This window comes from Melanostigma gelatinosum, assembly GCF_949748355.1.
Source record: "Melanostigma gelatinosum genome assembly, chromosome: 7".
Classification (NCBI taxonomy): Eukaryota; Metazoa; Chordata; class Actinopteri; order Perciformes; family Zoarcidae; genus Melanostigma; species Melanostigma gelatinosum.
Window position 1 is genome coordinate 859,425 of NC_136640.1, and position 15,000 is coordinate 874,424.

Genomic DNA, 15,000 nt, shown 5'->3' on the forward strand with positions numbered 1-15,000 from the left:
GAGAGCGCCGCCGTCTGGTGGGGATGGGGGGTTGGGGGGGGATGGGGGGTTGGGGGGGCGAGAGGAGGATGTGGCTGCTGATTGACATGAATCAGTGCTGCATTCAGGGTCAGATCGAGAAAAACAGACAAAAGAAAATTAAGGATAACAGCAAAGAATCATTTCTACATCCTATCTGTCATCACTTCCTGTCCCTGACATTCTGTCACGCCCTCTTTCCCCCCTCCCCCCCATGATCACTGTGTTATCGGGAACCCCTGATGTCAGCCCGACGTCGACAGCTAGTTACCCGACATCAGCAGCTAATTAGCACGACATCAACAGCTAGTTAAAATGTAAGAAAACCACGACTCCACCAGTCAGGGTGAGGGGGCGTGGCCTCAGCTGAACGACTACAAAATACCCCCCCCCTTAACTTTCCGGGTTTAAACTCTGGGATTCTTTCTGCTGGAGGAAATGGCAGACGACCTTTGACCCGGAGGCAGAGGAGCAGGGGGCGGGGCTACGAAGCAGCTATGACATCACGGTAAGCGGAGGTGTGACGTTGAGGAGGCGGAGCTAAGAAACCCAAAGTTTGGTCATGCAATCACAAGTGTGTTCGTTGTGTTTGTTTACAGAATTATTATTCATCAGAGTTCCTTTATTACCACAAAGAATAAATATTCTGCTCCAACTGAACTCATACAGGAGGAAGAAGAAGCAAGAGGAGAAGAAGAGGGTGGCTCCCACTTGCTGTCAGTCTTTCTGTCAGCCAGAAATGTTAACTGATGTTTCTTCCCTTGTCAAGAGTTTTCTCTCCTCTCCTTCCTCCCTCCCTAAGATCACCTCCTCTCCTCAGTCTCCTAAGGTTTTTCTTAAGGGAACACCTCCTCTCCTCAGTCTCCTACGTTTTTCTTAAGGGAACACCTCTTCTCCTCTCCTAAGGTTTTTCTTACGGGGTCACCTCCTCTGCTCAGTCTCCTACGTTTTTTCTTAAGGGATCACCTCCTCTCCTCAGTCTCCTATGGTTTTTCTTAAGGGAACACCTCCTCTGCTCAGTCTCCTATGGTTTTTCTTAAGGGAACACCTCTTCTCCTCTCCTAAGGTTTTTCTTAAGGGATCACCTCCTCTCCTCAGTCTCCTATGGTTTTTCTTAAGGGAACACCTCCTCTGCTCAGTCTCCTACGGTTTTTCTTAAGGGAACACCTCTTCTCCTCTCCTAAGGTTTTTCTTAAGGGATCACCTCCTCTCCTCAGTCTCCTATGGTTTTTCTTAAGGGAACACCTCCTCTGCTCAGTCTCCTACGTTTTTTCTTAAGGGATCACCTCCTCTCCTCAGTCTCCTATGGTTTTTCTTAAGGGAACACCTCCTCTGCTCAGTCTCCTACGTTTTTTCTTAAGGGATCACCTCCTCTCCTCAGTCTCCTACGGTTTTTCTTAAGGGAACACCTCTTCTCCTCTCCTAAGGTTTTTCTTACGGGGTCACCTCCTCTCCTCAGTCGCCTACATTTTTTCTTAAGGGAACACCTCTTCTCTCCTAAGGTTTTTCTTACGGGGTCACCTCCTCTCCTCAGTCTCCTATGGTTTTTCTTAAGGGAACACCTCTTCTCCTCTCCTACGGTTTTTCTTAAGGGATCACCTCCTCTCCTTAGTCTCCTAGGGTTTTTCTGGGGGTGTCGCCTCCTCCCTCGGTTTGGCTCCTCCGAAAATGGCAGAGTTTGGGTTGGCGACCTGGTTGAGCGGCGCTTGAACGGTCCGAGGCTTCAGCTGCAGCCGAGGCCTCTGTGCTCGCTCCTCTGTAAACAAACAAACAAACAAACTTTATCCACTGAAAGGTTCGGCTTTTATCCACTTCACACACTGATGCTGGTGTTGAGTCTACGTCCCAACTGTTACTGATGTATTAAAACAAATAAACTGAACAATCCTGAGACTAAATCACAAATTAAAGAGTGAGAAACTAAACCATCGATTCAAGAACCCCAAAACTGAACCATCGATTCAAGAACCCCAAAACTGAACCATAGATTCAAGAACCAAAAACTAAACCATCGATTCAAGAAGCACAAAACTAAATCAGATTTAACAATCACCAAATCACCAATTTAACAATCACCAAATCACAGATTTAACAATCACTAAACTAAATCAGATTTAACAATCACCAACCAAATCGCAGATTTAACGATCACCAAATCGCCAATTTAACAATCACCAAATGACCAATTTAACAATCACTAAATCACAGATTTAACAATCACTAAACTAAATCACAGATTTAACAATCACCAAACCGCAGATTTAACGATCACCAAACCGCCGATTTAACAATCACCAAACCACAGATTTAACAATCACCAAACCACCGATTTACCAATCACTAAATCACCGATTTAACAATCACCAAACTAAATCACAGATTTAACAATCACCAAATCACAGATGTAACAATCACTAAACCACCGATTTAACAATCACCAAACTAAATCACAGATTTATCACTAAACTAAATCACCGATTTAACAATCACTAAACTAAATCACAGATTTAACAATCACTAAACTAAATCACAGATTTAACAATCACTAAACTAAATCACAGATTTAACAATCACCAAACTAAATCACCGATTTAACAATCACTAAACTAAATCACCGATTTAACAATCACTAAACTAAATCACAGATTTAACAATCACTAAACTAAATCACAGATTTAACAATCACCAAACCACCGATTTAACAATCACCAAACCACCGATTTAACAATCACTAAATCACCGATTTAACAATCACCAAACTAAATCACAGATTTAACAATCACCAAATCACAGATTTAACAATCACCAAATCACAGATTTAACAATCACTAAACCACAGATTTAACAATCACCAAACTAAATCACAGATTTAACAATCACTAAACTAAATCACAGATTTAACAATCACCAAACCACCGATTTAACAATCACTAAATCACAGATTTAACAATCACCAAACTAAATCACAGATTTAACAATCACCAAATCACCGATTTAACAATCACCAAACTAAATCACTGATTTAACAATCACCGATTTAACAATCACCAAACTAAACTACCGATTTAACAATCACTAAACTAAACTACAGATTTAACAATCACGAAACTACAGATTTAACAACCACTAAACTACAAATTTAACAATCACTAAACTACTGATTTAAGAATCACTAAACTACTGATTTAAGAATCACAAAACTACCGATTCAAGAACCACAAAACTAAATCACCGATTTAAGAATCCAGGGTTCATACACATTTTGACCAATGGATTTCCATGACTTTAAACCAAATTTCCATGACCAAACATTTTGTGAAATCTCGGTGTATACATGAAAGTGAGAAAATGTAGTATTTAAACTAACAATGAGAATTCCAAAGCATACAGTATACCTTAAATGACACAAACGAATGAGAGACAGTAGTTTGATTAAAAGAATAAACATTTATAAATATACTCTGGTTGACAGGCATTCATAACACGGACACATCAATGAGCTTCAGTAGGCAGCAGCATCCAGCTCGTGCACATGTTGCTTTCCCTTTTGTAGTGCAAAGTTTTCATTGAGCCCCGTTACTGTACGGCTTCATATTAACTTCCACTGTTACTGCAAAGCTGTTGGAATTGTGGCCTATCTTCTATTTGCAATTAATATGCATTCAATCCAGTTCAATTATTGAAATGAAAATGATAATCTACTCTGGCTAAGGTAGCTTATCAAGAGAAAATAATATCTGTGATCTATACACACCTCTGCATTAGCAACCGTTAGCAGCAGAAAGTTCTACTTTGAGTTAAAACAAACAACCTGCAACCAGATGCGCCGGTGTTCCGGTTTAACGTTAACGAGCGACCGCGTGAACTGAACCGGAACATGTTCCATCACGTTACATTTTTTCCTTCTAAATCGTGATCATGACGAACGTTAACAGTCGACAACGTTCCGCATGCAGCAGACGTGAACGTAACCCAGCAAGTATGAACGGTAACGGACATAACGTAACTTAAACTTTAACGGAGGGAAATGAAGACGCTGTACACATCTGAACGCTGATTGGCCGAGACGCGACAAGTCAAAGATGTTCTATTGAGAAGATCACATCACATTTTCTCCTCTCACTCCAATCTGAGAAACGCTGGCTGGCAACTCAGCACAAATGAACGACATGAAAATATGAATAGAACAAATTTCCATGACTTTTCCAAAACGTTTGAGATTAAAAAAAATTCCATGACTTTTCCAGGCCTGGAAATAACCATTTTAAAATTCCATGACTTTTCCAGGTTTTCCATGACCGTACGAACCCTGAGAATCACTAAATCACCGATTTAAGAATCAATAAATCACTGATTTAAGAATCAAAAAACTAAACTACAGATTTAAGAAGACTAAATCATGAACTGAAGAGACCCCATTTTCAAAATCCTGAAACTAAATAATGAAGTGTAACTTCATTATTATTACATGACCCAAACGAAATGAAATACAAGTAAAAGTCTCAAACAGGAAGTTGTGTCACCATCAGACGGTTCCCTGAAGTCCGGCGTTCCTCCTCCTCCTGCTCCTCCTCCGCGGGGGGGTCCCTCTCTGAAGCGAGCCGGTCCTCCACCTCCGGGTCCTCCCGGTCCTCCGGCTCCCCCCCTTCTGTCTCCGCCTCGACTACCGCCGCCGCCGCCGCTCCGACTCCGTGATCCCATGAAGTCGTCATCTCTGAAACCTACAGAGGCAGACAGGCGGACAGCCAGACAGGTGAGACGACAGATGCCCTCAGGTGTCCTGCAGCGTCCGGAACCTGCGAGCTGACCGGTGGGCATGAGATGGTTGAGGTGAAAGGTATGATGGGAAAAACAACTGGGTGTGGTCCAGCAGCTTCAGGAGGCGGAGCCAGGCTCAAAGTGGCCTGTTTCACTTTAGAGGATAAGTTATATTTATTATATTATATATTCATTTTCATTATATTCTATTTGTTATTGATTAGATTCAGCGCTCGGTGGGCGCTACACTAAAACACAAACACTGATTTGGAGTCACTGAGGATGCTGGACATGTTCTAACGTTCTGATTGGTCGGCTGGGATCTCTGCTCAACTCTGACCGCACCTCCTTGCTGGTCGAAGTCCTCATTAGAGTCACGACCTCCTTCCCTGGGAGCTCCTCGAGAACCTCCTCGCCCTGCAGAGAACAGGGGGGAGTTTAACACGAGAGGGGGAGAGAGAGAGGAGAGGAGGAGGAAAGAGGGGAGGGGAAGGAGAGGAGGTAGAAGGAGGAAGAGTGGGAGGCCCCTCCTGGAGCAGCACTGAAGACCGCTTGTTAGTGGTCAATCAGCCAATCAGAGAGCAGATGTTGGAGAGAGGACGCTGACTGAATATTTCATGTTAATGTCAGGTGAGGGGGGGGGGTGAGAATGAGATGATGAACGGATGAAGAGTCCTCCTCCTCCTCACAGACGTGGAGGAGAGACTCGGACTCGTCGAGGGTTTGTCACCTACTTCCTGTCTGGTCTTCGGCGTTCATACCTCTGGCGTCGTCTTTCCTAAAGCCGAACCCTCCTCCACCTCCTCCTCCTCCTCCTCCACCTCCTCCTCGCTCTTGCCTTCGGCCCTCTGCGATGTCGACCCTCAGTGACCTCTGATCCAGCAGCTGCAGGGGTCAGAGGTCACGTGTTACACTTTTTAAAAATTGTTTTCTGGGTAAAAACTCAACATTTATGTTTAGATAAGTACTCTACTAGCTAAACTATAAGTGCTAGTATCACCGTTAGTACTTTTATCATGGGCCTTGTTTTCAGAGACTCAGAAACAGGCCTCCTTCTGGGTCAGGATATGAAATATTACAAGTACTCCTTCTGGTCTCAACCATAAACGCCATGCCCTTGATTATTAATGTTAAAATGTATACAAGGAGTAAACAAGGAGTAAACTAGGAGTAAAGCAGGAGTATACTAGGAGTAAAGCAGGAGTATACTAGGAGTAAAGCAGGAGTAAACAAGGAGTAAACTAGGAGTATACAAGGAGTAAACAAGAAGTAAACTAGGAGTAAAGCAGGAGTAAAGCAGGAGTAAAGCAGGAGTAAAGCAGGAGTATACTAGGAGTAAATAAGGAGTATACAAGGAGTAAACAAGGAGTATACAAGGAGTAAACAAGGAGTATACAAGGAGTAAACAAGGAGTATACAAGGAGTAAACAAGGAGTAAACAAGGAGTATACAAGGAGTAAACAAGGAGTATACAAGGAGTAAACAAGGAGTATACAAGGAGTAAACAAGGAGTATACAAGGAGTAAACTAGGAGTAAACAAGGAGTAAACTAGGAGTATACAAGGAGTAAACAAGGAGTATACAAGGAGTAAACAAGGAGTAAACAAGGAGTAAACTAGGAGTATACAAGGAGTAAACTAGGAGTAAACAAGGAGTAAACTAGGAGTATACAAGGAGTATACACGGAGTATACAAGGAGTAAACTAGGAGTAAACTAGGAGTATACTAGGAGTAAAACAGGAGTATACTAGGAGTAAAGCAGGAGTATACTAGGAGTAAAGCAGGAGTAAACTAGGAGTAAAGCAGGAGTAAAGCAGGAGTAAACTAGGAGTAAAGCAGGAGTAAAGCAGGAGTAAAGCAGGAGTAAAGCAGGAGTATACTAGGAGTAAAGCAGGAGTATACTAGGAGTAAAGCAGGAGTAAACTAGGAGTAAACAAGGAGTAAACTAGGAGTAAAGCAGGAGTATACTAGGAGTAAAGCAGGAGTATACTAGGAGTAAAGCAGGAGTATACTAGGAGTAAAGCAGGAGTATACTAGGAGCAAAGCAGGAGTATACTAGGAGCAGAGCAGGAGTATACTAGGAGCAAAGCAGGAGTATACTGGGAGTAAAGCAGGAGTATACTAGGGGTAAAGCAGGAGTAAAGCAGGAGTATACTAGGAGTAAAGCAGGAGTATACTAGGAGTAAAGCAGGAGTATACTAGGAGTAAAGCAGGAGTATACTAGGAGTAAAGCAGGAGTATACTAGGAGTAAAGCAGGAGTATACTAGGAGTAAAGCAGGAGTATACTAGGAGTAAAGCAGGAGTATACTAGGAGTAAAGCAGGAGTATACTAGGAGTAAAGCAGGAGTATACTAGGAGTAAAGCAGGAGTATACTAGGAGTATAGCAGGAGTATACTAGGAGTAAAGCAGGAGTATACTAGGAGTAAAGCAGGAGTATACTAGGAGTAAAGCAGGAGTATACTAGGAGTAAAGCAGGAGTATACTAGGAGTATAGTAGTAGTATACTAGGAGTAAAGCAGGAGTATACTAGGAGTAAAGCAGGAGTATACTAGGAGTAAAGCAGGAGTATACTATGAGTAAAGCAGGAGTATACTAGGAGTATAGTAGTAGTATACTAGGAGTAAAGCAGGAGTATACTAGGAGTAAAGCAGGAGTATACTAGGAGTAAAGCAGGAGTATACTACGAGTAAAGCAGGAGTATACTAGGAGTAAAGCAGGAGTATACTAGGAGTATAGCAGGAGTATACTAGGAGTAAAGCAGGAGTATACTAGGAGTAAAGCAGGAGTATACTAGGAGTAAAGCAGGAGTATACTAGGAGTATAGTAGTAGTATACTAGGAGTAAAGCAGGAGTATACTAGGAGTAAAGCAGGAGTATACTAGGAGTAAAGCAGGAGTATACTAGGAGTAAAGCAGGAGTATACTAGGAGTATAGTAGTAGTATACTGCTGTCAGTTTGATGATAAGTTGATGTGCTGAGGAAGCCACTTTTAATTCCACCTCTCTTAAGAATGAGACCGTCAGATACTCACAGCTCCGTCGTACGTCAGAGCTTCTTTTAGAGACTCCAAATCTTCAAACTCCACATAACAGAACCCTGAAAGACAGAAACACACAGTGAACCTCAGCTGACGCTCCGACAGACACGACGTACACAACACCACGACCTCTGACCTTTGAACTTGTCCGTCTCTTTGTCTCTGACCAATCGGACGCTGCGCATATTGAGCTCTTTGAAGATGATGTCGATGTCTCCCTGCACCGTGTTGAAGGGCAGGTTTCCAACGTACGCAGTGAACGGGGGCTCTGTAGGCAGCTCCTTCTGCTTCCTGGAGCCTCCGGAGCCACCGCCACCACCTCCTCCACGGGGCCTGAGGCAGACAGAGAGCATCATGGGATACAGACACACAAGAGGGGAGCAGACAGAAAGCATCATGGGACACGTAGATTCCATTCTTTTTACCCCACTTGGACTTATAGATTCTGTGTTTTCAAATTTTTGTAAAATAAATTATCAAAGAAATTCAACTTTTCTTTTTATGATTGATGTCATTGTAACTGTTGTTCTGCACGAAAGACATGTTCTACTTCTCTCTACTTCTAGTCATGATGGTTCTGTTTCTATGGAGGAGCAGGACTTTAATTATGAAATAAAAAACAAGGCCACAGAGAGAGAAATGTGACAAAAAACACCAGATGTGTTGTCTCTCAACAGCTCTCAGCATGGCGGCTGCTGAGCAGTTGGCTCGTAGCTAAAGGTGCTAACAGCGCTAACATGTTCACCTGACCTCACGAGCCAGTGGGGCTCGCTCACGTGCACCAAAAGGCAGCCGGATATATTACATTCGATATTTCTCCGCTAGGTCTTTACATGGACGGTTGGTATTGACAACATAGTATATATTAATGATATAAATGTTGAATGTTGCTCCTTTAATGGTTTCAGACCTTCAGTTTGTGTGATGAGTTTCACTCAGACGATGTTCCACAGAGACAGAAATCAATAATAATAATAATAATAATAATAATAATAATAATAATAATGATGATGATGAGGATGATGACTGTCACTGCTCACAGTTGTTTCCTGAATCCGAGGAAGTAGATCATATAATGTATATTATTATAGTGTATTGTTGTTTTACTGCTGGATAAGTTTAGTTGTTTTTAAATATCGTCTATAAAGATAAAGTTTGATTCTGGTTTTCTATAAACTAAAGTCTTTGTTGTTTGAGAACAACGAACAAATAAAAGTGTTTAAGAGAAATTAAAAGCGGAGCGCTGGACCAACATTAAACATTGAAGAGTGTCTGCTGGACTGGTGACGGATCAGTTAAAGACAAACGTCCTTTATCTGTTCATCGTGAGATTAACTGTTAATAGAATTATTGATTGATTCTGTGACGATGATGAAGAATCAGAAAGTTTCTGTTCTTTAAAAAGGAGAATAAATGACGTAAAGATGCGTGTGATGAGATCAATGGTCAGAATGAATTACTTTAACATTCTTTATGATTTCTGTTCAATCAAAACAGCTCGACGATGTTTCTGCTGCTCAAACGATTAAAGTCTTTAAACGCTTTTAATATTCTGTGATTCAAACTTCTTCTTTTTCAGAACAGAAATCTGAACAACTCTTCTTCTCTTTTAATAATACTACGAAACTATTCAGAGGAAAAACAATAACAGGTTATTTGTTGTAAAATACTGCAGCGTCACTTCTCTCCATATTTAAAACATTATTCAGTCGCAGTAAATCATAGAAATGCAAAGTCTTCATTTACATAAACAGATGTTTTTTTAAGTATTTCTATGTAATAATCAATATTTTTACATTAAACTGACTCATTAATATTAACTTGGTTTTATCTAAAATGAATGATTGTTTGAACTTAACTTCGTAAGTTTATTCAGAAGATTCATTCTTTTGATTTACTGACCTTCACAGATCGATCGAGATGATTCAGCAAAAATGTGATCAGCTATGAATCATCGTTTTTACGATGTGTGTGTGTACATATATATACACACACACACATATGTGTACATACACTGTACTGCTGTAATCCTGTCAATTTAATAAAGGATTATTTTATCTCTTACTGTTTCAACTGTTTCTACTGACGACTGTTTCTACTGATACTAATGTTTCTACTGATTACTGTTTCTACTGATACTAATGTTTCTACTGATTACTGTTTCTACTGATACTAATGTTTCTACTGTTACTAATGTTCCTACTGACGAATGTTTCTACTGACTCTACTGACACTAATGTTTCTACTGTTACGAATGTTTCTACTGATTCTACTGATACTAATGTTTCTACTGACTCTACTGTTTCTACTGACTACTGTTTCTGCTGTTACTAATGTTTCTACTGACTAATGTTTCTACTGACTCTACTGTTTCTACTGACTCTACTGTTTCTCCTGTTACTAATGTTTCTACTGACTAATGTTTCTACTGACACTAATGTTTCTACTGACACTAATGTTTCTACTGATTCTACCGTTTCTACTGATACTAATGTTTCTACTGACTCTACTGTTTCTACTGACTCTACTGTTTCTACTGACTACTGTTTCTGCTGTTACTAATGTTTCTACTGACTAATGTTTCTACTGACTAATGTTTCTACTGTTTCTACTGACTCTACTGTTTCTGCTGTTACTAATGTTTCTACTGACTAATGTTTCTACTGACTCTACTGTTTCTACTGACTCTACTGTTTCTCCTGTTACTAATGTTTCTACTGACTAATGTTTCTACTGACTAATGTTTCTACTGATACTAATGTTTCTACTGTTTCTACTGACTCTACTGTTTCTACTGACTCTACTGTTTCTATTTTATCCTCATGCTGGTTAACGACGCGGATGGATCTGCTGCTGCGGACACATGATGCAGCCATGCGGGCGACATGCAGCCGCAGCCCCGCCACCACCTCTACCTGCTGCGGCCTCCTGTCCGGCTCCACCCGGCCTCAAATTGTTCCACAAACCCCGATACTCTGATCACAGAACCCCACGTTAGATCCCCACCACATGTGTCATGTTTGGTCCGCTAGCATCTCCTAGCTAACAGTTAGCTTGTGGAGCCCCGCAGACAGACCGCGGTGTTTCCTAGCAGCCGCCCTAGGGGCCGCTAAGCAAAGCTCCGGGCAGTACGAGCTCCGTAGCCCTTTAACGCAGGACAGCAGCGGGGAAACACGGCGATAATCCGGGTTAAGGTTTGTGGTTTCGAGGCCACAATACGGGGCTTTCCGTGAAACTCACCCTCTGCCGCCACCGAAGCTGCAGTAGGCCCGGTCCCGCTCGTCGTAGTTGTCGAAGTCCGCCATTGCTGCTGCTGTGTGTCGGAGGAGGAGGTCCTTCACGTCACACAGAGCGGGTGTAGGTGTCCGGAGAGAGCGCCTGACCGGGAACAGCGACTCATCAGTTTTAATAATGGTTCTCTGAATTTAAAAATACATCAGAATGACACCACATAGAGGTAAAAGAAGTTAAAGTGGTGAACTATTCAGATTCTGTATAAAATTAGGTCAAACTGTTTGAGAATATATTTTTTTATTGAATATACAGCAACTAGAAAATATGCATATTAAGTTGGAGACACACTTTCTAAAACTAAAAATAATGATATTTTTAGAATATTTCCATGCGAGGTCAGAAGTAAAATCACTAACTTAACAAAGATTAATGACGTCTTGGCAGGAACATTCTGTCAGTAAGGAAACAAGCTTCGTAAAAGTGTTTGACGTCAATTCAAACCGGATTTTTTTATTTTAGAGGGTATGATTTTCATTTTGTTTCATATTTATTGTCATTATTATCTACCCTAGATCTTCCTCGTTGCCGGTGTTTTGGTACATTTTGTAAAAATGGAAAAAAAATGGAAAAAAGTTCAAATTAAACACCATAATATGGTTTACATTCTGTACCACCTTGTCATTTGCATCATTTCAAGCGTTGCTTGTAAAAGGAAATGTTATTGTTGAGTAGTAATCGAAGAAATAGAGCTTAATATCATATGTTCTGGGTTAAGATGGGACATAGAGGACTCTGTAGACCAGGGGTGGCCACACTTTTTCGGCTTTCGAGCTACTTTTAAAATGACCAAGTCAAAATGATCTACCTACATTAAGAATGCTGAATATATATATATATATATATATATATATATATATATATATATATATATATATATATATATATATATATATATACACTGAGTATCCTTTATATTTACAATATATGTTGGTGTACCTTGCATAACTGCATGAACCCTTATGGCACAATACAATTCTGTACATTCTTGGTCATTATCTTACTCTGATGACTTGCACTGAATGGGATTGGCCAGAGTTGCATAGTCCGGACAGTAGCTGCTGGTATCCGCCTCAAGCAGACTTCAGATGATCATCAGTCGTGGTGGAACGGTGTATGTGGAACATAGTTGAAGAGGTTCAGGTTAAATCCCGCTAAATGGGAAAAGTCCGCCACCTGCTGTTGTAAATGTGTACCCGCACTGAATGGTAGACGCAAAGGACTATGGGTAATCCTGAACGCAACGGAGGATTTACTGAAGGGAACGGGTCCGTGGACAATATAATGTTAACTAGTGATGGCGAGATGAAGCCTCATGAGGCATCGCAACACTTCAGCCAATTGGTTCGAGAAAGGGTTCATTACTCGAAGCTTCATGTGCACACGACACCACCTACTGGCCAAGTGTATAATCACAGGCAGCTGAACCACATCATGTGATGCATTGAATTTTTGTGTCTGTTATGGCTGTTGGGAATGACGGAATTACAAAAATGTATGACCAAATCATTTCTGTACATAAATTATGACATATGTGCATAATAAAATATTTTTTTAATGTATTCTGTGTGTGTACATTTTCCCAAAATGGTAGTATCATATGATATGGCAGGTTGTGTAATGATGTTATTATGTCACTTTAGGAAAATGGCATGGGCTTAAGCAGGCAGAGGACAGTGAAAGTGCTTGTGGAACTAGGAAGAGGGGACTGAATATGCTTGTGTAACTTGGACAGTGATGTACAGGACACGGGACATTTGATTCATTTTTATTCAGAAATAACTGTTTCTCAACAGTGTTTGGTTTTAAACGATTCCTTTTTTTTGACACAACCTCTCCGGCCTTTGAAAACACCCTTTCACAGGGTACAGAAGATGCTGGCGTGCACAAAAACGCAAGAGCAAGTCTATATAAATTTGCATACAGGAATTTTTGTTCTTGATTAGCAAACCCAATGTGTCTGAAATAGAGTTAGATTTAGCTTACCTTATTAGGAGTTATCAAATCAAAGTGTTCCCACACAGGGGAAATCCTCCTCTTCCTAGCTGGCTCCATCTTATCACCTATCCTTCTCTCCTCACTCTCCAAACTATCTCTCTCTCTCTAAACTCTCCAAACTATCTCTCTCTCTCTAAACTCTCCAAACGATCCAAACTCTCAACTGACCGCAACTCTCCACCAACAACCCACATTTTGAATGGAGCCTGAGTGGTTTATATTGCTGTCAAACCTCCCGGCAAACTCTGAACCACTTCCCGAAGCAGTCACGTGGTACAGCCGGGCAGCGAGGCTTCGGACGTCATCATTTTTGGCTCCTCCCCTAAATGAAGCAAGCCTCGATACGCGCTTCGAGGAAACGCCCCCTCCATTACTCGACACACGCTTCGAAGCGTCGGCACATCTCGTAACATCACTAATGTTAACTAACTATAAAAGTACACAAGAGTTGAGCTGGCTTTATTTTGTTGAATGTTATTTGTCTTAGATAACATTCGCCATGTTTTTATGAAGTTAACAATACGTTTTTTATGTGTTTTATTGCCAGTAAAAATGTCGCCAATACAGCTAACGTTAGCTAATACTAACTTGATGCCGTCTTTCTAGACAGAGCATGCGCAGTTGTCCGCAAGATGACCCATTCTTCCATGTTGTCCTTTGTCATAAATGCAGATGTGGAATAAACCTGCTGTTACCACAAGCCTGACCAGCTCCGAGAGATTAATTTAGCCAGGAGACATCTTCAGAGGTTACACATGGACTTAATGTTCTTCATGTATCATGAATAATGCAGTCTAAGGTATCACATGTCCTCATGTTTGGGGACTTTTCCTCTGTGAGGAAACTGTCCACGAGCCCTGGACTTCAGCTGAATGTCAGCTTCAGTGTCAACATCTCATCCTCCAGACGAGTTCAGGTGAAACAGCGTTGCAGTTTGTGATGCAAGTGAATCAACCTCAACATCTTCCTGAAATGTGCAGCACATAAGTGTAGCAACTGGCTCGAGTAAAGCAAAGTCTGGAAAGCGTTTGTCAAACTCTGACGGACACGTCAGCCTGCTCTGTGTAGCGCGCGCTGTCACGTTACGCACGCGCCTTCCGCTGAGTCCCAGTTCTGACGCCAGCTTTTGGAAGTTTCCCAAATCATGGCGCTGCAGCTTCAGCTTCTTTCGTAGAAATAAATTGGAAGATTAACTAATTAGCTCCCCGGAGTTTTGCAGTAGCTCGCGCGGTTGACCGCGCACACGTGGTGACCCGTGTGTTAGAACATCAAGTGACAGATGCCATGCGGACATCTCATTTCTTTGAATGGCATGCGATCTACACGCACGACCTCCGGTCGACGTGTTGGGCACCCGTGCTGTAGACCATCAGATAAACGTGAGAAGAAGTTCAGAGTTGAAAGGACAGGAAGAGGGAACAGACAATCAAAGGTCACTCAAAGAGACAGAAGACAAACAATTCCAGGTTCAAATGGTTTTATTGACATATTGACATGAAACAATATGGAGCATATCAGGTCTTGATAAAGTATGCTGCTACACATGCCGGTGGACTCCAGGAGGTGGCATTCACCTTTAACATTGGTTTGTAGGAACTACTTCAGAAGAAGAAAAGTTTTATACAAAAGTGGAACAGAAAAATGTGTAAACAATGACAGTCCATGATGAATAAACAACAATGTAGATAAAAGAAACTGAGGATTTGATTTAAACTAATCTAAAAATTATAATAATAATAATTACTGTTAACATAAAGTAAAATGCAACAAATAGTTTCAATCACTGCTCTTACACCCATTATTTAAGATTATTAATAAATGAATAACAATCCTGGAGGCCGTGTTAATGAGAAGAAACAAAAGAGATAATGATAGATTTGTAGATATTATAGATGA

At 41.1% G+C, this 15,000-nt stretch overlaps 1 protein-coding gene across 3 annotated transcripts in view; it reads right to left on the reverse strand.

The window, feature by feature from the left end:
* eif4h (eukaryotic translation initiation factor 4h) overlaps positions 1 to 11,171 on the reverse strand; it is an 11,572-nt gene extending 401 nt beyond the window's left edge. The window contains exons 1-8 of one of the 3 annotated variants that reach the window (XM_079272715.1): positions 11,056 to 11,171; positions 7,952 to 8,148; positions 7,810 to 7,874; positions 5,538 to 5,661; positions 5,122 to 5,193; positions 4,542 to 4,739; positions 1,618 to 1,774; positions 1 to 97 (exon numbers count right to left, since the gene is read on the reverse strand). The exon at positions 1 to 97 is cut by the window's left edge and continues 401 nt beyond it. In XM_079272715.1, the coding sequence (XP_079128841.1) occupies positions 1,635 to 1,774; positions 4,542 to 4,739; positions 5,122 to 5,193; positions 5,538 to 5,661; positions 7,810 to 7,874; positions 7,952 to 8,148; positions 11,056 to 11,120 (861 nt within the window). In that variant the 5' untranslated portion in view covers positions 11,121 to 11,171 and the 3' untranslated portion in view covers positions 1 to 97; positions 1,618 to 1,634. Of the gene's footprint in view, positions 98 to 1,617; positions 1,775 to 4,541; positions 4,740 to 5,121; positions 5,194 to 5,510; positions 5,662 to 7,809; positions 7,875 to 7,951; positions 8,149 to 11,055 lie in introns of all 3 variants that reach the window. The other 2 variants (XM_079272714.1, XM_079272716.1) reach the window with 2 other exon arrangements.
* Positions 11,172 to 15,000: the final 3,829 nt, after the last annotated feature.